This window comes from Carettochelys insculpta, chromosome 18, assembly GCF_033958435.1.
Source record: "Carettochelys insculpta isolate YL-2023 chromosome 18, ASM3395843v1, whole genome shotgun sequence".
Taxonomy (NCBI): Eukaryota; Metazoa; Chordata; order Testudines; family Carettochelyidae; genus Carettochelys; species Carettochelys insculpta.
This window is the reverse complement of record NC_134154.1, coordinates 29851081-29876180: the sequence shown is the minus strand read 5'-3', so window position 1 is coordinate 29876180 and position 25100 is coordinate 29851081. Positions and strand designations below refer to the sequence as shown.

Sequence of the window (25100 nt, the reverse complement as noted above, 5' to 3'; positions counted from 1 at the left end):
TTAATATTACCACACCTCTATAGCTTCTAATTAAAAGCTTCCCAAGGTCACAGCTTCCCTGATCCTGGGAGGTAGCTGCTATCACCCGAGCAAGAAAACCCCTCTTTAGAGCCCAGGAAGACACCCTTGGCATGAGAGCCTGAAAAACAGAGAAAGAAAATAAACTGAAACCTCCGGTAGCTGGCCTTTCAGTCACAGGCATGCATCCACACAGACCCTTCTCTAGCACACAGGAATCAAATCATTGCCTTAAAAGGTTGATTTGGGAACAAAACAAAAAGACACGTGATAAAGCACACTTTGTTATTAGGTGTTACAGAGCAACTTAAAAAAAGGTAGCTCAAGCACAGAGAATTACTTCTCTGGGGTTCAGTTTAAAAGTTACTGTGTACAGGGGGTACATCAGCCAGCCTGAGAAGTCCGGCACCAAACCCAAAATAAAAAAATAACTAGATCGCATCTGATTAAACTTTTTCTTTCTTTTTACACATCTGTGTGCCTCAATTTCTTTCAAAGGTCTGGATATTCATTGAAGTCACCCAAGCCTGCTTCAGACAAACAATTCCCATGCATCTCCTCTGGCCACACAAAAGAAAGACTGTCAGGAGGTAAGGGCTTCAAATCAAAACCCCCCCTCTCTTCCTATTAGCCCACCTGTCTGCCCGCCAATAGAGAACCCATCCTTTCTGGGTTTAACCCTTTACAGGGTTCATTCGTGACACGACCAGTCCCTGGCTTGGCCTCTCTCTACATTTTCTTTGCCACGTGCAATCCTGTGACCACATGCCCTGCCCTGCTCCACATCTAAACCTAACAGCTTCCTTTCCCCCAGCCCATTCCTGTGGGACCAGTTCATCTCTCTGACGCAGAGCAGTATCCAAGGACCTCAGCTGGGCTGAGCAGTGACGCTTCAGAAGCGGAACGGGGATCCACACCTCCAAAGACCTGTCTGTCAGCTATTTCCTTAGCTTCTGAGCCCTGCAGAGCTGTGTACCCCCTGGGCCCAATTCTCCTTCTCTTACATGGTTGTGACCCTCTCGGAGAGGGAGGGAGAAGAGACACCAGCTCAGGTTACAAAATATCCCTCCCCAGCTGTGCAAGCACGGTGTGAATGGGCACTGTGCTGGGGGTAGAAGTTTGTTATGGGCACACACTGTTGGGCACTGGGTGCGGCACTGTCCCAGATTAATGCCAGGCTCTCTTTCCCTGCTCATAGCAGCTCCCTTGTTACAGACTCTGCTTGCGAGAGGGACGTGTTGCCTCAGAGAGGCGCACTGGGGTAGTGTTTCATGTTCCCACATTTCTGGGATGGGGCAGGGTGCCCCTCAAGCCTCTTCTGTTCTGTGGTGTGGAACTGGAGGCTGGTGCAAGGGCACCTAATTAGCCCCTGGCCTGCCAGCACTAGCGGAGGGGAACAGATTGGGGCTGAGGACAAGGCCAGATGCCATCCTGAGGATTGACAGCAGAACCCCGGGGGGAAAGGAGCTTTCTTCCCTCCAGGACCCATGGAGGCCTCACTCTGCAGGCCCTCCACTGCCTCACCTCGTTGCTGATGGTGGAATCTCTGTGCATCATCCTCTGAATGTGGGAGTCTAAGCTGGCCCCAGAAGAGCACTTGGCCAGGGCTGCAGCGTGGGACTCCTTTTCTCGCTGCCGAACAATGGCCTCACAGCCCAGCCACTCCGCCATGATCTGCTCGTAGCAGGCCTGGAGCTGGTTGTCGACCTGCAGCATTCAGAGAGCACCACTGGGATGGTTTGAAAGGGGGTGTGGCCACCCCTTGGCACAGTGCCACCCCACACACACTCTTCACACCCGGGGCACGCGTCATACCATGCTGGGGAGCAAGGCCTCACAGACCTCTATGTCCCCTGGAAACAGCCCCTTTGTAGGGGATCAGGCTCCAGCCAGGCAGCTGTGTTCCAGCCCCTTGCTCATCCTGGTACCTAGGCTCTCAGACCTCTCCCTGGGCGCTGCTGACTCTCAGCTGGTGCATGGCCCTAGGCTGTCCCAGCACCACTCTGAGCCTGCTGCCTTCTCGGCCTGTCCCTTCTCCATCAGAGCCAGCGGTGCAGAACTTCAGCCACCGCAGACTGGGCGCACAGGTCACAGCTCCAGCCAGCTGCCTGCATCCCAAAGCTTCCAAACCCCGGGGTCGCTGCCCTGGTGGTGGTCCCCCCAGCACAGACAGACCTCTTGCCTCTCAGTCTCCATCATCCCAAAGTGGTAGTGGCCCAAGAGGAACGGCCAGACAGCTTTCCTGATCTCATGCTGGATCCCACCAAAGTAGATGAGCCGTAACAACTCCTGCTCCTCGTAACTCTGTGGGGAGAGCTGCATTACGGAGAGGCCCTGGCCAGGCCAGAACCTCACAGCAATTCCTGCCCGGCTGCGGCAGCCCCGCCTCCCACCATGTGCTCTCCTTTTGGGCCCTGGCCCAGACACCCGGAGCCTGAAGATTTTCCAAGTTGCTGAGACCCCAAACCCTGAGCTACACCGCTCAGCCTGAAACCAGAGAGCCAAGCCCCACCCCCACAAAGCTACGGGCCCTGCGGAGAGCATAGGTCTGGAAGGGCCTCAGTTCAGCCAGGCCGGGCCCCTCTGTTCCGCCAGCAGCCCTGTTCCAAGGGGAGGAAGATGCGATGTGGGAAGGGAAGCGATCTGGTCAAGGTGGCTGAGGTCATTCTCACGCCTGGACACTGCCAACCATGCAGCACCAGAGCAGCACCTTGGGGCAGCATTCCCACCAGCAGCCACCACATCATGCAGCCCCACTGGGGTAAGGCCACCTGTCACAGGCACAGACTCTGTGGGGGCTCCGGGGCAGGAACACCCATGGGGAAAGATTAGCAGGTGCTCAGCATCCAGCACTGGCCAAGCTCCCTCTGCCCCGTGCCTCTCGCCTGCCTGCAGCCCCGCTGACCAGCTCTTCCCCTCCCTCCCAGCACTTCCTGCCCACTGCAAACAGCTGTTCCATGGGCGTTCAAGCCATTCCAGGAAGGAGGATGATGAGCGGGGTGGGGGCTCGGGGGAAGGGGTGGAGTGGACGTGGGACATGGGGACGAGGGGTTGAGCACCTCCAACGAGCAGGCAAGTTGGTGCCTATGCCCTGTCCACACTAGTAGCCCTGCCGTTGCTACTCCTGGCAAAGCTGCCCCGCTGGCAGTGGTGTAACAAGTCACAGCAAATCCATGTGAGAGCTGGGAACAGTTGTTTTACTCCTGGGCTCCCACTCTAACAGGTTTAGCAGGGAGGGCTTTGACACAGAATCGTTTTGCAGCATGGGGCACATCACTTGACCTCTGCGCCACTCCTGTAAAATGGCGGTAAGAGTGTTCCCTTCACGTTGCAAGACCCTTGGGCTTAGAGGGCCTTAGAGGTGCACAGCACATCATTAACGATGACTGCGATAAATACAAAATGGAACGTAGGGAAATAAAACAGAGACAGAAGACAAAAAAGAAAACAAGTGTCAAGAGGGGTGAAGCAGCACCCTGTACTTCAGCCATTCAGTAGTGCCAAGGCAATGCCCCTGCACTTGTCACACCCCCGCCATCCGTGAGAACCCGCCAGGGCACCTGAAGCAGCAAACAGCCGGCCGGTTCTGGATAATCGGTTGCAGGGGTTCTTGGGCAGCATTACCCCAGCAGATACAGCCAGAAGCATCTCTGCCACAAGAGCTTGCAACGTTGTCAATAGCCACCGGTAAAACAATCCTGAAAAAAACTGTTCTTGCTCTTGCTTCGGCCTTATTCTGCCAGGCTAACTACCATGCTTGTCCCTACCGTGCTATCCTGAAGGTACTTGTTCCATATCTCTGCAGTCAGTCCACCGCTGGCATCACACGGTAGGTCAGGAGACACAATGTTGTGGTTCACCAATGCAGACAGGTGGGTTCGCACGGTTGAGAGATGTCGGCAGTACGCCAGCCCTGCCAGGTGGAAATAAGGTTTCATTCACACCACCAGCAGCCTAACCCGCATGGCATGAGGTTGGCAGACCGCGCTGGTGTCTGCACATGCACTGCCTACAGCACCAGACAATTCCCCAGGCCAGCTCCCCCCTCCGCCACCAGCCCACTAAAGCCAAGCTGCAGCGGAGAGGAGACGCCGACCCACCCCAGCACAGAGGTTCCCACAGAGGAGGAGCGCACTCACAGCCATAGAACGCGCGGGAGAGGATCTGGTATTTCATGTTGTCACACAGGAGCTTGAGCGGGGTTCTGCTGAGAAGGAAGAAAGCCAATCAGGCCCAAGAGAGGTCTGGGTCGCATTGCTACCCTGCCACCTCAGGGCCCTGGCCCACCCACGGGCGCCAGATGCTCACGTGCTCCCCCTGGACATGCAGCTTACACTTGGTAACCCCAGCTCAGGACAACCTGCCCCCTGCATGGTGACTGAAGGCAGGGGGAGGGGTTAACGTTGAACACTGATTTGTTGACCCTGCAATAACTGTTCCAGGCATCCGCCAAGCAGGGAGGTGAAGTCTGGAGGGAGAAGGAAGCAGCCAGGCAGCTCACTCAGCTGCTACAAAAGCAGCAAGGTGGCTCAAGCTTTGTCAGTCATTCTAGGCCTTCTCCTCCTGCTGCCGGACATGCGCTCACCCCTGAGGGTGCTAAGAGAAAGGGCGAGTTACAGTTGGCATGAAGAGTCACAGCTGGGGAAACTGAGGCAGGGAGCGTGACACTGGGATTTTAAAGAACCTATGGGAGTCAGTCACCCAACTCCTCTGGCCCTCATTCCTTTGGTCTCCTCAGAAAACCCCGTCTGACGCTACCTGCCTAAGGCTGCAATGGGAATACACAGGAGAGTTAGGATCAGAACCTGGGAGACTCCCAGGCCTGTGTTCAGATCACTAGGGCAGACCCTGAGGGGATAACTGAACCACAATTAACCCCTTCTGGATGGTCACACCCAGGGCAGGATGAGCGCATTTAGGACACAGCAGGATTTCACTTCTCCGTGGGGTACAAAACTGCTTTCAGGGCCCTACTGCATATTAAGGGGTCCCCATTTTTAACATCACCCGCGTCCCACCTGGGGAACCCAAACCGGCCTTCAAAAGCCCTCTTCCGTTCCCAGGGGCCAGCCAGAGCATCCCAGCATGGGACAGAAACAGCCAGTGGCAGTGTCCCCATTGGAGCAACAGCAGTGATGGGGACACGTGCCTGGAGGTCTGGACCTAGAACCAGCTGAGCAGAAGTTTCAGCTGAAGAACTAGGGAGAGGGCCAGTGTCGCTCTCATCCTTGGCCGTCATGCTGCCATGCTCAGGGACCTCTGCCTGGTTCCAGCACATGTATGCCTGCTGCATTAACACAGCGCCTGCTGGTCAGACCTTTCGTGGCTGCAGCCGTTGGAAGGGCCACCATCGGAGGAGCTGTTCTGGGAGCACGAGGAGCAGGAGGGCTTGCGGGTGCTGGGCTGCCACATGGAAGGCAGGCCGCTGCCTGGGGTGTCCATCAGGTCCTGGGGAGCTGTGGGGAGGCAAGGAAAGGCCTCAGTGAACAGCTGCAACAGGAGATACAGAGATCACATGACCGAGACAGAGAGAGGGAAATTCTGACTGGAGAGATCCACAGCCCAGAAAGAGAGAGTGGAGCCCTTCTCCAGCACTAGGCCATTGCTGCCCTCTTGACCGAGAAATGCTCAAAACAAACCACGTTGTTTAAATGCCTTTGTGATCCTGCAAAGGGAATTCTCTCACAGACAACCCTGTCCGGGAACGGGTTCATTTAGGCCGTGCGTTCCAGCAGTGCCGTTGTCAGGCGAGTCCCGCTCCAGACACAAGCCACGTGGCGTATCATTACTGAGCACACCTACCAAACTCTGACTGCATGCCAGGGTATATGATCCTGAAGACGTAGTCTGTAGCTTCGTCATCCTCTTTATCGGACGCTGACTCGCAGGAGCCCTGGGGACTTCTCTTCCTCAGCTTTGGAAACACCTTCCCCTAAATAAATACATAAGAATGGCTGTTTACAAAGCCAGGCCATGTATTCACATTCAGGGCAACTGTCAAACGCTAGTGAAAACACTATCTACTGCAAGAACACCCATGTTTTCCCACCGAACTAGGAGCTCATGCGCTCCCCAGCATTCGCTCAGCTGCAAGAGCCTCATGTTGTAGATTACATTCCCACCAAGAGAAAAGGTTGCCCCTGATGTCGGACCTACGACACGACCTTGTGCCAGAGTCTGCACGGCCAAATTTCACAGCAAGCCCCAGCCACTGCACTTGCATAAACAGATGGGGTGCAGGCAGCCTGCAGATCCCTGTAGACTACCTCACTTCAGACAGGGAGTTGCATGCTGCGTACTGTTGTAGAGCAGTAATATATCTGTGCATTAGATAAGAATAGCTGCAATCAGTGTTCCCTCTGATTTTTTTTCCCAACTATGGATGGAATAAATTTTATGTGCACCAAGACATGTGCAGATGTTCACCACCAATAGAAACCCCTGCTCTCAGCTGTGGGCACTCTGCTAACCAGCTGGGCAGCACCTGACTCTGCTGGGGGACTGCCCAAGAGCTCAGCTTATAGGGAACATTGGCTGCAACCTGCTTAATGTTACGTGAATAAGATGGGACCATCTGGCTTTAAGGCAACAGGCAGAGTTCAGTGAGTTTATTAAGAAAGAGGGAAATGCATCCCTGTCCAGAAGGGCGGCTCAAGGCATCACAGGTCTCACTTACACCTCCCAGGCTGAAATGGTGTCCAGGTGTGATGCTGGCCTTCTGGACCAGGTATGTATTTTATCGGGGTACAGATGACAGCAGGGACAGGTGTTTCCCTGAAATAAATGGCACCCCTTACATTTAACAAGCTCCTGCAGGGACGGTTCTTGGCAGCTCTGGTTTCTGGACTAGATGTGTGCGAGAGACCAGAGATGCCCTAGGAATACACGTCCATTAGCAGGGCACTTTTGAAAAGAGGAAGGTTTGATTTTTCACAGGCAGCCAGTTCCACTCTGCTGCATGGCCTTCCTTTCTGCAGGAGTGCAAGTCACACGCTCCCCCAAAACACCCATCCTGTGCGAGTCTCCTTTTTTGCTTGACCCCAAAGCCATCCAAACCCAGGGAGTTTTACATGGAAGCTACCACTAACTCCAGACAGGCGCCACTCCGCAGCACCAGTCAGGAGACATGCTGGCAAGTGGTGAAAGCAGCATTTCTGAGCCCCTGCTTTGCACACTGCATCTGAGTCGCGGCTCCTACCTTCCCCCTCTGAGACCAGAGAGGTGGGTCCAGCTGTCCGTGAGGAAGGAGACCATTTTCTAGGCAGGACAGAAACTGCAGCAGGTGCCCTCCTCTGGGGAACCTGAACGGGGGCCTCTGAATTCCATCTTGGCTCACCAAAACGACTGTCCCACCACTGTCTACTATTAGCACCAGGAACAGAAGCAGAGAAGATGCACAACAGACATTAGGGAAACAAGTGTCAGAAGCAGCCACACCAATCCAAAAGGCCAGAGCCAGCCACAGGAGCTTCCAGGGGAGATATAAATACAGAAACTGTATGTGCGGCTCCAGGCCACACAATTCTGGACTTTCCTCCCACTGGCGCGACTCTAACTACCAGCAGAGTCCCATTTAAACCCATAGACTCTGCACCCCTATGAACGCAGAGAAAATTGCCTTCCACTACACAACTGCACCTGGACAGGTCAATAGCAATGGTTAACGACCCCAATAATAAATCAGGTGGGCCGAGATTAACGAGAATTCAGGCAAACTCCCAGCTGGGCAGGCCAGGGCATTGCGATGGGAAGTGGGCAGACCTCGGTGCGAAATACTGGCCGCGGGCTTGTTTGTGTTCACCGCAGAGGCCTCTGTCCCTAATGAACATCAAGCAGCGATTCACGAAACCTTCCACAAGGGACATGACTGCACCGAGTGTGGCTATTGCTCTTGCTGTTTCGCTGCTCTCAGGCAGAGTGCTGTATAGGGGGAGGTGACACAAGCCCCGGATCAGCCAATCACAGCTTGCAGTGATAACAAATCCAAGGAGTCACCTGCCCAAGCCAACCCACCTTGTGTTCACCTCAGAAGAGGAAGAGAACCTCCTCCTGGCTTCAGACACAGTTCTGAGGGAGGTCTGAAAGCACTTTGTGAGATTCAACATGCAATGCAGCCACCTCTGTGGTGGACACCAACAGCCAACTAAGTAGTTTGCTGCAGCCAGAGTAAGAGACAAGAGGGTACAGTAGCCACTGGGGCACACACCAGGTTACATTTGTTCTGATCATGCTTGGCAGCACCAGCTGTTCTTGGGACCCCACTGTGCTGGGTAGACCCAGCGTACGGACAGGCCCTGTCCAAAGCCTGCCCATTCTGAATTAAAAAAGAGACATAAAGGGACTACTATTACTCACTGTTTACAGGTGGGAACTGGAGCCCAAAGACACTGAATAATGCCCAGTGTGTCTAGGAGACCCAGTACCAGAACCTGCATCTCCTGCAACCCAGCCCAGTGCCTTAACCCCTAGTTATTCCAGCACCACAGCCTCCAGTCCCAGAACTCCACCCTTCACAGAGGGCCAGAGCCTCTGCTGCCCGAGCCTAGCAGGCAGACCTGCTTTTAAGGTCTCCCCTGGAAGGGCCATGGAACGGTACCCCACAGGGCTCTATTCATCCACCGTGGGAGCATGAAGGGGGAGTCGAGAGAGCTGGGATTTGAACTTGTTCTTCCACAGAAATTGGGTATTTCCAGACTGGCCCTGAGCGCTCTCTGCCATTAGTACTTGCTGCAGACCCCTGTGAGCACAAGCTGTGCTGGAGCTGAAGCCGTGCTATCTCCCTTACCCTGCTGGTGACAGTGCAGGTACACAATCTCCTCAAGGCGGATGGTCATGGCATAGTCCCAATATACACTGGAAAGGAATAGCAGAGAGGCCCCAGTCACTTTGCAGAATCCTACACCCCTTGGGCTTCCCGCCCCCGTCAGACAAGCCAATCAGCCACACAACTCAACAGCACTTTAAAGTTATCCAGTGGGAAGAGTCCGACCCAACTCCCTGTGGGTGGAAATACTGTAGATTCATCTCAGTATTAATCATTTTCACATGAGTGTAGATCACCTTCATACAACCTCTGTATTAAGTCTCTCCATATATATATAACCTTCATTTTCATCTCACTTTATATTAAGCCTTTCATTGTGTATCTCTGTATTGTTAAGTTCTTTTACACAGAAACTTTTTGTAACTTTGTGTTAAGTCTTTTGTATGAAGTAAAGTAAAGTAAAGAAAATGTCTTTATACCAGACTAGATTGCTTCCCTTTCACTTAATTGATTGCCCTGGTGAGTGAATGGATAAGGCGGAAAGGTAAACACTTCCAGCTGCAATGGCTGTAGAGGAGATGGAAGCCAGACCCAAGAACAACAAGACCTGTGAAATGGGCTCATTAAAAGAAGACTGGACGTATGGATGGCCTTGGGAGTCAGCAGCAAGTACCTGTTTTGGAAGCCCACTCTTTGAAGTGTGGCAGCATTCAGACAACACCCAAAAGATGGCACCACAGATTCTGCACAAGCGTAAACTAATGCATGAGTAGTTACTCTAGATCCGCATGAGAGGGAAGCTGCTACAGGTCTGTCTCGCCAGGGGACCCTAGGCCTCATCTTGTCAACTCTGAACACTGATCCAGATCAGCAGAAGCCCAGCTCTACCTCTCCCACATCTATCTCAGCTGATCAGTCAAATTAGGGGGAGCAGCCAGTTGGTAACAACCACAAGATGGAGCGTGCTTGTGTGTGAGAGTAATATACCATATGCATATGATAAATGAGTGAGTGGCAGGATGAAATCTCTAGCAGGTTGTTTAAGTTCCAGATATTAAAAACAAAAAAGTCCAGGGTTTCAGCTGTAATAACCTGCCATTTAGAAAGGAAGCAGTACTTACTTTGTGGCTTGACCTCTCTCTCTCTCTGTCTTGGCCGGACACTGGGAAATTTTAGAAATTAGCCTGAGGACCAAGCCAAGAACTTAGCACAGGCATGAAAAGAGCATTAGAGCAGGGTGCCAGCCGTACCCGCCAGCAGCAGAGGGTTAGAGTGGAGAGCCAAGGAACAAAGGCAAAAAAGAGAGACAAATGCAGAGAACAGACAAAAATGGAAAGTGAGTTATATGGACACTGACACTTATCTCAGCCCAGGGGGGACAGTACTCCCTTATTTCGACCTCTGAGTTTCCCCACACATTTAAATGGTTCTCAGTGTTTCGGGAGAGCTGTGCTATGCTGGAAGGCACCTGGGAACGGTTATTGTTCAAGCCACGCTGTTATGATTATGCCAATGATGAGTTGCTGGAAGGGGCTTTTCTGCGCTGCATGTAAAGGCCTGGCACAGCTTGTTAACATTAGTTTGTACAGGGAAGCATCACAGGTGAGGAAAAAGAGCTCCAGTGCTACCCTGAGAGGAGCTCGGACCCCACGAAGGGGGATGTGCCCGAGACTCTGCGGATTTTGCTATTGATATCTGCTGCACAGGGTAAGACAGGCAGCAGGACAAGGTCTAAGAGCTAGAAGGAACAGCCACCTGGCTCAGAGCCGTGTCATCTCCTTGGCCACAACACACCTCAATCTCTTCATGTCTGGTCTGATCCTATCCCCACACAAGCCCTTGCCCCACACTGTCAGTCTGGAGGCATCTTTTCTCCTTACACCTGATGTTCTATGTTTATCTGCTTTGCAATTCCCCAGTGCTAACACTGCCCCGCCCCTGCCCCTCTCCCCCTACACACATACACAGAAAACATTGTGATGCACACACCAGGTCTCAGCACAGGACATCACTGGAAGGCGAGATAGGGTGTGTGTTCCACACCCTTCGGTATCGCCAGCCTCTCTGATTCGATCAGCTTACCACAGCCCCCAAGAGAACAATTCCTTCGGAACATCATCTCTGCTCCTGCAGCTCCTTCTTGCTGTCCATCCCCAAAAGCCTCTTGCTCTCTCTCCTACTATTTTAAGCTCCTGGATAACTGTTCGGTTCTACTCAGGGTCTCCTCAAGAGATGGTGGCAAAAACTGGCACCAACCCAGAACACGGAACTGGGCTCCCCAGGAGGTTCAGAGGAGGGCTATTCCCAATCCCCGGTTTACATTACACCTCTCAAAAAGGAAGCGTGCTCAGACAATATCAGCTGAACCTCTGGGACCCGATTCCAAGCCCATGGAGCACAGTGGAAGGGTCCCCAGTGACAGCAACAGCTGCTACATCAGGCCTTTCAGAAGCATCTAACAGGACATGTTTGGCTTTGAACAGTTCATTTCCCCACTTTTCGCCAGCTGATGCGATCCCGCAGACAGAGCAAACCACCTTTTCTCGTAGTCCAGATCTCCTACTGAACCGTTCATCAGTTGGTTGGGGGTCCACTTCAACGTCATGATGTCCGCAGTCTGGTGAAGGGACAAGTAACCCGGTATTGCCTCCATGTCATCTCGCTTTTAAAGAAAAACAGAGAAATGGGTAAGGAATGGTAAGGAAAGCCGGGCAAGGGAATACGTTACCAAGGCTGCGTCTACACGTGCACGCTACTTCGAAGTAGCGGCAGTAACTTCGAAATAGCGCCCGTCACGTCTACACGTGTTGGGCGCTATTTCGAAGTTGAAATCGACGTTAGGCGGCGAGACGTCGAAGTCGCTAACCCCATGAGCGGATGGGAATAGCGCCCTACTTCGACGTTCAACATCGAAGTAGGGACGTGTAGACGATCCGCGTCCCGCAACATCGAAATAGCGGGGTCCTCCATGGCGGCCATCAGCTGGGGGGTTAAGAGATACTCTCTCTCCAGCCCTTGCGGGGCTCTGTGGTCACCGTGGGCAGCAGCCCTTAGCCCAGGGCTTCTGGCTGCTGCTGCTGCAGCTGGGGGTCCGTGCTGCATATACAGGGTCTGCAACTAGTTGTTGGCTCTGTGTATCTTGCACTGTTTAATGAAAGTGTGTCTGGGAGGGGCCCTTTAAGGGAGCGACTTGCTGTTGAGTCCGCCCCGTGACCCTGTCTGCAGCTGTGCCTGGCTCCCTTATTTCGATGTGTGCTACTTTGCCGTGTAGACGTTCCCTCGCTGTGCCTATTTCGATGTTGGGCTGAGCAACGTCGAAGTTGAACATCGACGTTGCCAGCCCTGGAGGACGTGTAGACGTTATTCATCGAAATAGCCTATTTCGATGTCGCAACATCGAAATAAACTATTTCGAAGTTGGGTGCACGTGTAGACGTAGCCCAAGAGAGGTGGTGGAATCTCCATCCCTAGAAGTTTTTAAGTCCCAGCTTGACATGGTCCTGGCTGGGATGATTTAATTGGGGTTGATCTTGCTTTGGGCAGGGGGCTGGATTAGATGACCTCCCAAGGTCCCTTCCAGACCTAGAATTCGATGATTCTATGGCGTCCCTAGCCTCTGTTTGTCGGAGGCTGGAGATGGATGGCAAGAGAGAGAAATCCTGCCTGTTCTGTTCATTCCCTCTGGGGCACCTGGCATCGGCCATCGTCAGCAGACAGGATACTGGGCTGGATGGACTTTGGTCTGACCCAGGATGGCTGTTCTTATGTTCTTAATTATCTGAGGCACTGCCAAGGTTCCTTCCCCACTAGCACTCTCAGCACAGAAAGCGGGGGCCTGAAAAAACTTAAAAGCCCCTTGCCTGTGCACAGGCTTTACTTGAAAGCTTCCCAAGGGCACAGATCCCCTGGAGCCTGGAAGGTATCACTGCCACCACCCCAGTCCTTAAAGACCCCTTCAACCCAGGCAGGCACACTGGGGAATGAGAAAACAAATCATGAGGTTGCACACAGAGAAAACTATTTCCCTGGGATTCAGCTTAAAAGTTATAAGGGGCGGGGGGGACATCAAGTCAAATCAACAAAAAAGAATAGAGCAGCAAACAACAAAAGAAGGTAACAAGCAAACAGCAGATGGCAGAGACCAAGCAGACCATGACCTCTCATGCAGAGACCTCTCTCCTCCACTCCCCGGCTCTCCTTACGAATGGTCCGTGACAGGCCTTTGGGAGGCAGCCACAAGAACTCCTCACGAGTGCCAGCTGCGTGCATCAGCTCAGGGTTTATCCTCTGCTTCCCCTGGAAGCTGTTCTCAGCACAGCCCTCTCTGCCGGAGCTCTGGGACCCACTGTCAAGCATAGCTCCCCACAAGCACACAGGGGGCTGGCAGAGAAACCTGCTGCCCAGCTCTGCAAAGCTGTGGGGCTTGTCCCAGGAAAGGGCAAACCAGGCCCCACACAGCTACTTCTCCACCTGGGATGGCCACTCCTCCTTGGGCCCCACCCTCCACCCTCAGCCGGGCACTGTCAGCCAATGGACTACTCCAGTGCAGCTCCCACCGGCCTCGCTCATGCACAACTAGTCTGCCATACAAGGGCACACACCAGCCACAGTGCAGAGTAAGGAACGGAGACAGCTCGTCTGGCCTACACACATCTGGATGAAGAAAAAGGGGGCCAGTGCTTAGTCAAAGGGGAGGAGAATTTCCCCTCCACACTCTTCCCCCTCCACAATTTCTCCCCTCCACATGGGGATCCCTCTCTCCTTCCCGCTGAGAAATGGAGCACAGTTGCGCTTAACAACCAGCCTTTCATCCGGCCTGAGGCAGGGCTGGATAAAACAAGCAGCCTCCGTTTTAAGCACAGATCTGCTGTCACTGATAGGCCTGTGATTCCTTTATCCATTAGCTGTAACAGTACATGGGTTACGCCTCTTATGGGACTCCTGCCTCTATAAAGCACCACACACACTCATACTCTCTCTCTCACATGCATGGACACCCACGAGCCAAACCCCCAGGAGAGCAATTTGGCTTTAAAGCAACTGGTCCCTTCCCCGCGTTTCACATGCTTTGGCTTTTCCTCAGACACCAACTACCTACCGGCTGCACCAGGACGTTGTTTTTGCCATAGAGTAGTGTGGCTCTCGAATTCTGATGCAAAGACTCCACGTAGTCTCTGGCAGACAGTGATGGTCGATCATCCATGCTGCCACTCGAATGCCTTTTCTGAATCTAGATGTGACCAGCACAGGACAGAGGATTTTACCTCCTGCCCTAGAAAAGCCCAGTAGCCAGAGGGGCTTTAGGCACACGGCAGCAAGGACGAGCACTCTCTTTCCTCTCTCCTTATTTTTTCAGATCACCAATCTGACATTAGCCAAAGTCAGCCCTGAGCCAGAGGACGCCCCAAGGTGACGTTTCATTTGCATGAAATGCAACTGCAGCCAACTTCATTTGTAATTTGGAGCTGCCACCCACAGATCCCAGAAAGCTCCAAGCAGTCAGCAGCCTCCAGGGCCTAAGTTTTGGATCCTGCTGGAAGGATTCTGTTACCCCAATACAGGCTGAACGTCTCTAAGCTGGCACCCTCGGGACATGACTGGTGCCAGATGAGAGAACTTGCTGGACCACAGGAGGCCAATAGCAGCAGCTTTACCAACACTTCTACCACTTCCTGGGCTCTTAGAAGACATTTAGGGGTAAACTGGAGCTAAATAACAGCACAGAACTCTGAGAGCCAGGACTGGTGGCTGGAAACAAACTTTATGGGACTATGGGAAACTTGGTCACATGCATGATAAGTTGTCCATAATTCATGCCGGATTACAGATGTTGCAGGGATGAGACAGTGCTGGATTAGAGAGGTTCAACCTGCATTAATTTACACTTTGGGAGACTCATTTGCACATCTCAGTGAACTTTGCAGGTCAGTATAAGAAGCTTCAGTACCACCCCAGTGTTTTTCCCTTCACTGCCATGGGAGCAATGTGAGAAGCAATTCAGCCTCCAACACTCACGCAGAGGGCAGGGCGCTTAGTGGGGGAATCCTGGCGACAGTGCGAGCTGTGAATGCGATGCCTCTGCACAAGCTCATCAGCGGAGGGGTCTGTCCAGAAATGATCTGCTGTCTTCATCTTCGTGTACTCCAGCGCGCAAGGTCCCACTGCGTACGGACAAGAATTCAACAGCAAGCAAAGGGTGACACGTTCCCTTTTGCACCCCGCCGGCAATACCACAACTCTCACGTTTCGGGACCAGAGGTGGTGCATCCCAGAAATGTGAATAGGACTTCAAAGGACACAGCCCAATTCCTACCCTGTGCCAGGGACCATGCAGGGGCACACTGGTCCTTGCCCCAACTGGGTCACAGGTTGACCAACCAGCTGTGCAAGATACTATCTAGTAACCCCAAGAACTAATCAACAGCTCTGAGCCTGTAAAACAACATTCCTTCCAAGTCTTCGTTCTACAATGGTACTTGGGCTCATGGAAGATGTATTAATGGCCAACATTTCATGGAGCTACAAGAACCAATGGCAGCAGACACTCTGCATACTTCATCGGCGACCAGTCAGGAATTATCTAGAGTTGGGTAAAAGTTCTTTTTAAATGTACTCAAGCAATTCTGTCTGCCCACCCCAGCTGTGGCAAGGCCCGTTAAAAGCCTGCAGAGGGTTCTCACGGAAAGATGACATTGTGAGCATGCAATGGGAGGAGGGAGAAGGAGCATCTGTCTGCAAAGTCAGCTCTGAGAGTAGGGTAAAGGAGAAAGTTACCCAACAAGGAAGCAAGAATTGGCCCATCTACAGGATCCATCAGGAGAGCTTCTTTCTCATAGTATTTACTAGAAGGAGAAAAAAAATGGTGTCACTGGCAGACGTGCTAAATGACAGAGGACTATTTTGGTCATGAATTGCCCTATTCTTTCTGCTCCTTCATGTGCTGCTTGTGTCTTTCTGCACTTGTTACTGCTGATGAGAAAGGACAGGAGGTCAGTGCAAGCAATGATACTCCTGCAGTTAGGCAGTCCTCTCCCAGCCTGCATCTCCATCTGACATTATCCACACCCGCCCAAAGCCAAAACATTAGGGGCCGTAGCGCTCAGGAGTCCCTCCAAGAATGGAGCCTCAAGAGTGATCTCCAGTGCAGGTGAGCTGGGCAGAGACTGGCCCCTGGCATTTGCTCACTGACAGCATAAGGACTTGAAGACCACAGGAATCCTGTTGGCCTAGTACCAAACAGGGATCTTACATCACCACCTCAAGCTGGAGGTGCAGGGAGCGGGAAATCACTCAGTTCCAACTGCGGCCACCCCATAAAAACAGGGTCTGAATTTTGGACCCTGGCACAGGACCTGAACTGAGAGAACAAACTGCCCTGAGCTGGCCCTGTGATGCCTTCTGATCAGCAAGGCACAGGAAAGCTAAGCCAGCTATCCTGTCCCATCCCGTCCCGTTCCACCCCAGGAGTGCTGGCTTCATGGTGGGTGCTGCCAGGGAAAGCAAAAAGCTGGCCCACACCAGCCCTCACCTGCTGTTTTCTACCAGGTAATGCACGATTTTATCCAGGACCTTCTCAAAGAGGGCTGTGCGGATCCAGAGGTGCTTGATGGCTTGGGGAGACAGGTTCGGCAGCTTTGGCACTTTGCGCACGTTCTCCTGGATGCCTTGCACCTGGTTTCGGCTTCAGGGACACAAGGCAGACCACAACACTGCAGACTTGCTTTCCAGAGCAGAGCAGCCAGTTGGCTAGCAGTGCGATGAGCACCCTGCTCCATGGCTAGTGCAAAGCTGGCATACTAGCCCCTCCCTGACTGGATGTGCAGCCAGGATGTGGCAGGCACAGAGTTGGCTGCCCAGTGGGGAAAGCCCACGTGAAAGTCCCCACGTGCTAGAAACCATCTTTGTTAACAGATTCCACCCCCAGCCCTTAGGCTCTCCTTTCTCCTCCTTTCCAGGGAGGCCCGTCTCAGTTTTGAGAAGTGACCCTTGTTATCTGAAACAACCAGTTAATTTAACACTCAGAGGAAAGAGAACTGAGACACAACACAAAGAAAGAGTGGCTGACTTAGGTCCTGATTCAGCAAAGACCAAAGCAGGCTTGGAAGGATTTGATTTTTTTACCAGTACACCTCAGTAACTATCAATTTTAAACCAATGAAAAAACTATTTCCATTAATAATTGAAACTTAGAAAGGAAAATGCTGTTTGAGAGCATATTAAAGTTTAAGACTAACAATGGCAACACTGGGTCAGGCCCAGGGTCTTGTCTTCTGGCTGTGGCTACTTACTTTGCATCTGTTGACACGAAATGTTGACAATTTGTGTTTCAATGATTATAAAGCTTTAAACCTTACAAATTTTAATGTTTACGGGCATTAACTGACTGTCTATTCTCCCCATAACTTCCCGCAACCATGAACACGTTAATTGATAAGAAGAGCAAAATGCTTTGAAATAACCCTTGATATATCCACTGAAATGACAAAATACATGAAAATCAAACTGTGCCATGCTTCACGTAAGCAAACCCTTAAATCCCCCAGCAGTCACGCACTCAAGTGCTCAGGTCTCCAAGGTCTGTTTTTATATGGGATGATTCAGGCACTTCAGGGCCTGCATCTTGGGCTTCCTCCAACCTTTCCCAGCATGGGACACTGGCATTTGGAAAGCCACCCAAGGGGCCCACATGCCCAAGTGAGAAGAGCTGGTGTGTCAGTCCAGTCTAAGCGCTCTGGACACTGGCTTTGTAAGCCCTTTGCCACCAGCTTGTGGGGAACATTTCAGATTTTGTCACCACCGAGAATCGTGAAACAGACAGCTCCTTCACAGCCCAGGCACTGTACTTCTGACCTGGCCCCAGAGTCTCTACTGAGACATCTGACCCAGTGACCTGACTGCCAGAGGTGCCTCCAATCCCCACTGACCTCAGCACCTCTGGAAATCAGTCTTTTGGGAAGGAGGTGCCGAAGCAGGAACTTTGGTGCCCAGCTTTGAATCCCCCTGTAAGAGAGAGTGAGAGGAAGGCCTGCCAGTGCAGGGGCTAAACAGAGCCTGTCTGCCCAGTGAGCCGCACCCCAGCTCACCTGCAGCCAGTGTCAAGCCAGGAGGCAGGATAAAAGGAGGGAAGCCAGCCCAACTCAGGGCTGGCCAGCAAGGAGGCAGCACCAGGCTCTGCTGTCTACAGGCCCTGAGCCAGAGCTCTCCACTGGGCCGGCCGCAGGAGGATGCAGCCTCGAAACCCTCTCCCGGCTGTCCGTTAGGGAGTCCTAATGAGGTGGTTCAGCGAGTGGGCCTAGTGAACTTCAGAGGTGCATCAGCCTCACAAGTGCAACGGGCAACAGATTTACCATGTGAATCTTTTAAAACCTTAGAAAGCCCAGCAGGGGCTATTAATAACTCCCTACCCACAAGACATGGAGCTGGGACCCCAGGAAGAAGATACAGCAAACCCAGGAGAGGTCCAGATTGGGTCCAACCTCACAGAGGCTTCAAGCCCCAGCAGCTAGTCACCAAATTCTCCTCTGCCTTCTGAGTGAAGCCCTGTTGTACTCATCTGGCCATTCATCGTATCCAGACCGAACCAGCGGTGAAGATCCCAAAAGTTGAGAGAAGTGGTGAAGCAAGAACTTTAGTTGATGCTGACACTGGGGGTAAACAAGGAGTCTTTCTGTGACCGGAAAAGCCCGATCGTCCTAGTCCCCAAGCTGGATGAGAGCACCTGTTTTTGTATTGACTTCCGTAAGGTCAATGCCTTGTCTGAATTTGATGCCAGCCCAATGCCCCGGGTGGACGAGCTGCTGGGTCGACTTGGGGAGGCAGAGTACATTACCACAACTGACTTAACAAAGGGCTGTTGGCAAATCCCTCTCACATCTGGGTCCAAGGAGAAGACAGCTTTCTCCACCCCATTTGGGCTCCTCCAATTCCAGACCATGCCCTTTGGGCTGCATGGCACCCCTGCCACATTCCAGCAGCTAACGGACAGTGTTCTACTTCCCCATAACCAATAAACCCCTGCGTATTTGGAGGACATAGTGATCTATAGCCATGACTGGCAAACCCGCTGGCAATGTGTGGTGTCCATACTGCAGTTCCTCAAAGACGCAGGCCCGACAGTGAATCCGGCAAATGCCACGGCGGAAGGGATGAGAGCACCGACCTCGCTATACCTTGGCGAAGGGCCCTGTAGGCCCCCTAGTGGGAAAGGTCCAAGCCCGCCAGCAGTATGCCCCTCCAGCATCAAAAAGACAAACACGCCAGTTCCTGGGGCAAGCGAGGTACTGTCACCGCTTCATCCCAAGCTTCTCCTCCCTTGCTGGCCCCTCTTACCAGCCTCCTCAAGGAGAGCCCAAACCGGATCCAATGGACCCCAGCGTGTGAGGAAGCTTCCCAAGCCCTAAAGGCGCAGCTCTGCTGAGAGCCTGTCCTGTGCAGCCCTGACTTCTAAAGGAGTTCTTGCTGCAGGCAGATGCCTCTGACATGGGGTTGGGTGCTGTGGGAGGTCATGAATACCTGATTCTTTATATCGGCAGGAAGCTATTTCCAAGAGAGACACCTGCTCAGTAAGCGAGGAAGAGGCACCAGCAGCAAAATGGACAGTGGACTCACTCCAGTATTACCTTGTGTGCAGACACTTAATCCTCATCACCGACCACACCCCCTCCCTGGCTACAGGCAATGAAAGAGACGAATCCCAGAATCCTGACATGGAACCTCCCCATCCAACCCTTCTCCTTCAGGATCCAGCATCATGCAGGGAAGGCCCACGCAAATGCAGAGACTGTTTCTCTGGGGCGGGGGGGGAAGGGACACAGCTGGTGGAGGGGCAGACCCCCAGGAGGTCTTGGGTGTGGGATGTGTAGGAGAGTGAGAGGAAGGCCTGGCAGTGCAGGGCTAAACAGAGCCTCTTTTGCCCAATGAGCCCCACCCCAGTTCACCTGCAGCCAGTGTCAGGATAAAAGGAGAGAAACTAGCCCAATTCAGGGCTTGCCAGCAAGTAGGCAGGACCAGGCTCTGCCATCTACAGGACCTGAGCCAGAGCTCTCCACTGGGTCGGCCACAGGAGGATGCAGCCTCCAAACCTTTTCTCAGGTGCCAAGGGGGAGAACCCCAGGGAAACTGGACTCATGGGGCCACGTCCCAAACTAAAGGTACACACGGTAGTAAGAGGGCTGAAGCCCTACACCCCGAGTCGCTGGGTAGCGCAGGGACCTAACCACTAGACCAACCCACTGCTAGGGGGATCCCGTTAGGCCCCTGGTTTGAGTACTGCAGCCCAAGACAATGGCCAGGGCCTTACGTGTTCTCGATGAGCTGTTCCAGATCTTGGACCTTTCTAGAAAGCTCTTCTGCCGGAGGGAAGCTCTTGCCCACCTTCATGAATAGGGCGGCTATCTTGTTACTGCGCAGGAATCCTGCTGCTCTCCGCCTCAGGCCATGCAGGACGCAGGCCTCCACAGCAGCTGCAACAAAGCCAGAATGTTAGCCAGACCATCAAAAGCCCACAACAGCTTCCTCCAGCAGCCAGGCAAGCCAATAACTCATGGTCTCAGGTGTTTCCTGTAGCATCTGTGGTCCTGCCCTATGAGGAGACACTCTCCCTGGAAGTAAATCCAACTCTCACATTCTGTCCCCTGCCTAAACATTGGAAAGATCCAAAGACACCCATGTCTGGCACAGCCACAGAGACCAGGTGGCTGGGCCTGCAAACACACTCATTTAAAGAGATCTCATAGGACTTGTGATGAAATGAGAACATGCAGCCTCTCTGCCTCTGCGCTGGGAGACAGAGTAGACAACCCCTGAGGTCCCTCCAGCCCTATATTTGTGGGACTGTGAAACTTAAGAGAACATGGGCACCATCCACAAACAAGAAGGCAGCAGGGAGAGGAGCTGCAGTGAAACGGAAAACTAGCCGATGGGATTCTGACTCCTCGGAGCATCTTGGAAATGTTCCTTTGTGAGGAAATTGGCGGGGAGGGGGTTTTACCCTTTATTCCTGCAGCCCTTTGCTCTTGAATGCCAGGAATCAGCTTTGCTCACTGAGAAAACAAGCTATTGCTCGCATGCGCAGGGCCACATTCTGCTATCTGCTGTACTCGTGCCACCTTGCTGACTTCTGAGGAGTTGTTCTCTAGCGAGAAGCACTGGGCTGGTGGCACAGATGCTGTGGCAAAAGGAGGATGGGCAGGTACATCTGTAACTCAAAATCGAGCATGTTAAGATCTAAGAGATAAAATAGTGCCAGTTCATTAAGCTCCTCAGAAAATAAATGCCGGCCCCCAAAGGATGTCTCTTGCTATCCCTCCCTGACCAAGCACATTCCAGAGCACACTGAGTTAATGCTCTGATTATCAGCCAGCTGCAATGGAGAACCAGGAAACTTCTGATCTATTTTTATGAAAAATAGCAAGATCAATTTCCTCTTTCACTTTGTATTATTACCAGCTGGGAGGGACGGGGGCAACTTGTCTTGAAGGAAAACTAGCAGAGCAGCAACGGAGGAAAAGTCAACTAAGAAGAATCATGAATCAACAATTATGAACGAAAATCACAGGATTTTCATTATGTGCCAAATCACTGGACAATAACAAGGCTGCAGAATTCCCAGCTTTCAGAGAACACTGGCTGGTTCTGACAGGTGCTATGGGGAGCAGACAGAACTGGGAAGTGTAGGAATGGTAATGAGACACCAATGACACTCAATCCCATCAGTGTCTGTGTGAGGAAGATAGATCACCCCAGGTAAGGCAGGAACTCACACAAGCTATATCTGACAAAACAAAAAAGCAGTCCAGTAGCACTTTAAAAGACTAACAAAATAATTTATTAGGTGATGAGCTTTTGTGGGACGGACCTACACGTCTTCAGATCACAGCTATACCAGAACAGACTCAATATTCAAGGCACAGAGAACCAAAAATAGTATCTGGTTTTTCCCCATAAGGCTTTTGTTTTCAACAAACACTGTGCTCTGTGACCACTGGGGGGTCCCTGGTACACCCCTGCATCATCCCAGAGAGAAAATAGGATGCCAGGCACTGAGACTCCGACTAGCTATGGTGATTGGGGAGTGGCGGGAGGAAATTGCAGCTTAAATCCCAGTTCTGGGAGGAAGGGAACACAGGTGCCACCCCCGCCACCCCACCCCCCCAGGAAAGAGGGTCCCTAGAAGCCTGAGACCCAGGAGATCACAACGTGGTCACTGAGACAGTTACCTGAGGCACTGAGACAGGGTCAAGAGATGAAACATGCAGCCAACCCACTGGACAATACGCAGGCCCCTATAGTATCCCAGCGGCTGGCTGCATTGCTAGCAGTGGGCTGGGTTCCCTGCAAGCATGCACTGCATTTCTGTGTGTTCAGTGGAGGTTTTGCTTCCCGCGGGCATCTCCGCAGTAAAACATCTGTGGCTCTCACCTCACACCGTAGCTCCCGCGAAATGTGTTTGGAGACAGCAGTGTACTGGAATGAGCCTGCTAGAGTCCGTCACTAGTGCCTCCACCCGACGGAATCCAAGCTGCCTAGCTGAGTGTCATGGGCACCACAGTGTGTACCGCTGCCTGGGATTTGCCTTTGGCCCAAGCAGCACTTTTGGGCCAAGGGAGGCAGCATTCCCTCCCCGTGACCTTCGCAGTAGCCAGCTCTCATGGACAAGGTGACGACGACCCCTGGGCCTACCTATAGGTTTGTTACAAGATGAGCAAGGGGGTCATGGCAACTGAAGGATTTCAGCCACAATACAGCAAATCAGGCCCTTTTCTAAATGGAAGCCTCAGTTCTTGGAGCTAAGTGTGTTCTTATAGCTAGCCGACAAGCCAGAGAGACTCCACAGACAAACCAGGCACCAATAAGGTCAGCGTGGGTTACTAATTCAATTCGAACAAAGTGGTCTTCTCCCCAGCTTTAGTGAGTTGCTCTACTGTGACAGCAAGTGACTTATATTGCAGTTGGTGCACAGTGCTGACTTCTCCTGGCCAGCTGCATGTAACACGTGAGAGTTCAGGGTGGCTGGGAGGGGGTGTGGCACAGCAAATAACACCCTCACAGAGTACAAAAAAGAATGGGACATCTGCCAGTTCCTGCAGCACCCCCCAGCGATGAAGGGCACCCTCACACTGACCCCGGCAAAAGGGGAAATTCACCCCCAGTAACTCCTCTGAGAACAAATGCACCCGGACGCCGACTTCCCTGGACATTTACCTGGAGGCTTAGGATAGATGGCTGGCATTAAACAAAACAAACTTATTCATTAAGGCTGATCAAAGTGCTGGAAAACGACACAGCCCCACCATTCAACAAGCTAGCGATCTGGGTGCAGACAGGACAAGCCACTGTTCCTTCCCTCCAGAAGGATACACCGCTGAGCAAGAGGCACTGGGGTCTTTCCTGCAGCAGTACAGCAGATGAGCTGTGTGTGTCTTGTGCTTGTAAAAGTGTTTTCCTTAATGGCTGAGCGAGTCTAGGTGTTTCACACAGACCTGTCCTATGCAGCTCCCACGTTGGTCTTGGAGCCAAGGGAGTCGGCATCACGTTGCTTAGCACTCGGTGTGAGCTCACCATACTGAGCAGGCAGGGAGTTTGCAGCTGTGTGGGAGCATGGCGTATTGTCACGCCTGATCTGACCAAGCTGCAGACAAGTGGGTGGGCTAAACCCATTCGCTGGAGACATCCACTCCGAGCAGCTTGCTGGACTTCTGAGGTTTCAATAACATGCAGTAGGAATTCTCCTTAAGCACAGGCCGTGCAGACGACGCAGGCTGTGCTCAGCGTTCCATTTGCACTGATTCCAAAGGACACCTACACAGCACAGAAACATCTGCAGCTGGCTCTCGTCCACTGACTCAGGGGCTCAGGCTGTGGCGCTCTAAAACTGACGTGTAGCCAAGTGGGGTCAGGCGGGATCCCTGGCTGTGGGATCCTCCCCCCTCACAGGACCCGGAGCCTGGATTCTAGACCAAGACCACCTTGTGATTCCACAGCTGTGCAGCACACGCCAGCTGTCCCGGGTGTTGTACAGCAGTGTAGACATCTCCTAAAAGGCAAGCTCCAGTTCTCACTGCAGGATAATTACTTCAAAGTAAGACCAGCTTGTGTTATTGGCTTTGGGATCAGGATGACCTAAAGAGCTGTAAAATCCTGCATGAGAGAAATGGCTGCAAAAAGCCCATGACCTAAGGCACTAAAAACTGTGCTTCTTAACCAGCTGGCTGCATCCACAGTTGGCTGCACTTGTGGCCTGGGGTCAAACTTGCCAGTGGGCCCTCAGCTCAGTTCCCCCTTCAAGTGGCTTCTTAAACTCCACACGGCTTTCATGAGTCCATGACCACAGCCCTCCTGAGGCTCTGATTTATCCACACAAAGTTCACAATTTAACACCAACATCTTCCTTTCGCACCCCTGCACTCTCTCTCCTAGTGCATCCGCTCCCCCTCCTCACCAGCCCCTGTAGCTTCCTGCTGACCTTTCTAAGGGAATCAGAGGGTCCCAGTGCAGCTGAACCTCCTTAGCAACTAAGAATGGCTTGCCCCAGGCCCATTACAGGCTGTGCAACAAAGCTGCAGCTCTTCAGATTAAGCGCCCTACAGGTTCAGTTCAGTGTGTGTCTATTGGCTCACTCCCTGCAGGTGACACTGTGTGAGGGAGGGGAACAAGGGTCTGGCACAGGCAGATCACAGTGGGATACATGGTGTAAGGCCCAGAAGCAGGAAGTAGATCCCAGAACTGGGATGACTTCTCCAACAAGGAACTGTACTGAACAGCATCAAGCAAATTCATGCACTTGTGCGGCCGCTCCTGGATGAGGGAGGTAACCTGGTGACAGATGACATGGGAAGGGCTGAAGTACTCAACACTTTTTTTGTTTTAGCCTTCACAGACAAGATCGGCTCTCAGACTATGACATTAGGCAGTGCAGCATGGAAAGGCAGTGGGCAGCCCTAGGTAGGGAAAAGAGAAGTTACTCACTGTAGTAACGATGGTTCTTCGAGATGTGTCCCCGTGGGCGCTCCACGATAGGTGTTGGGCTCGCCCCGGCGCCGCAGATCGGATCTTTTCAGCAGTTTCTGCCGGGCCGCGCATGAGCCGGCACACGCTGCTCCCTTGCGCGCTCCCAGCCGCGTGCGCGATCCGGCCCCCGCCAGTTCCTTGACCAACCGCCTCGGATGCTCCTGAAAAATACTAAACAGAGATCCAAAGCGGGGAGGATGGGCGGGTGGTGGAGCACCCACGGGGACACATCTCGAAGAACCATCGTTACTACGGTGAGTAACTTCTCTTTCTTCCTCGAGTGTCCCCGTGGGTGCTCCATGATAGGTGA

The 25100-nt window shown here is 52.6% G+C and overlaps 1 protein-coding gene across 1 annotated transcript in view; it reads right to left on the bottom strand.

The window, feature by feature from the left end:
* The window catches only part of SGSM1 (small G protein signaling modulator 1), a 71817-nt gene that overhangs the window by 15387 nt on the left and 31330 nt on the right, over positions 1-25100 (bottom strand). Inside the window, exons 4-18 of the mRNA XM_075012867.1 lie at positions 20082-20244; positions 16311-16463; positions 15557-15624; positions 14798-14943; positions 13881-14012; positions 11320-11444; positions 9904-9966; positions 8804-8871; positions 7217-7380; positions 5821-5950; positions 5336-5474; positions 4158-4222; positions 3786-3931; positions 2194-2322; positions 1543-1725 (exon numbers count right to left, since the gene is read on the bottom strand). Coding sequence (XP_074868968.1) covers positions 1543-1725; positions 2194-2322; positions 3786-3931; positions 4158-4222; positions 5336-5474; positions 5821-5950; positions 7217-7380; positions 8804-8871; positions 9904-9966; positions 11320-11444; positions 13881-14012; positions 14798-14943; positions 15557-15624; positions 16311-16463; positions 20082-20244 — 1874 coding nt within the window. The remainder of the gene's footprint in view (positions 1-1542; positions 1726-2193; positions 2323-3785; positions 3932-4157; positions 4223-5335; positions 5475-5820; positions 5951-7216; positions 7381-8803; positions 8872-9903; positions 9967-11319; positions 11445-13880; positions 14013-14797; positions 14944-15556; positions 15625-16310; positions 16464-20081; positions 20245-25100) is intronic.